At 75.9% G+C, this 212-nt stretch overlaps 1 protein-coding gene across 1 annotated transcript in view; it reads left to right on the top strand.

Moving 5' to 3' along the window:
• The first annotated feature begins 7 nt into the window (after positions 1 to 7).
• PTPMT1 (protein tyrosine phosphatase mitochondrial 1) overlaps positions 8 to 212 on the top strand; it is a 9,633-nt gene continuing 9,428 nt past the window's right edge. The window contains exon 1 of the mRNA XM_077767286.1: positions 8 to 208. Coding sequence (XP_077623412.1) covers positions 54 to 208 — 155 coding nt within the window. The 5' untranslated portion in view covers positions 8 to 53. The remainder of the gene's footprint in view (positions 209 to 212) is intronic.

The raw sequence follows: 212 nt of genomic DNA, 5'->3' as shown, positions 1-212 counted from the left end.
GCGGGAGCCTGGGCGTGGGCAGGTGGCCTCTCTGCCTGGCCGGGTGGCGCGGGATGGCGGCCGGCACGTTGCTGGAGGCCGGCCTGGCCCGGGTGCTCTTCTACCCCACGCTGCTGTACACCGTGTTCCGCGGGAAGGTGCCGGGCCGGGCGCACCGCGACTGGTACCACCGCATCGACCCCACCGTGCTGCTGGGCGCGCTGCCGCTGCCG

Source organism: Crocuta crocuta, unplaced genomic scaffold (assembly GCF_008692635.1).
Source record: "Crocuta crocuta isolate KB4526 unplaced genomic scaffold, BGI_CrCroc_1.0 scaffold330, whole genome shotgun sequence".
Classification (NCBI taxonomy): domain Eukaryota; kingdom Metazoa; phylum Chordata; class Mammalia; order Carnivora; family Hyaenidae; genus Crocuta; species Crocuta crocuta.
This window is presented reverse-complemented; position numbering and strand designations above follow the sequence as displayed.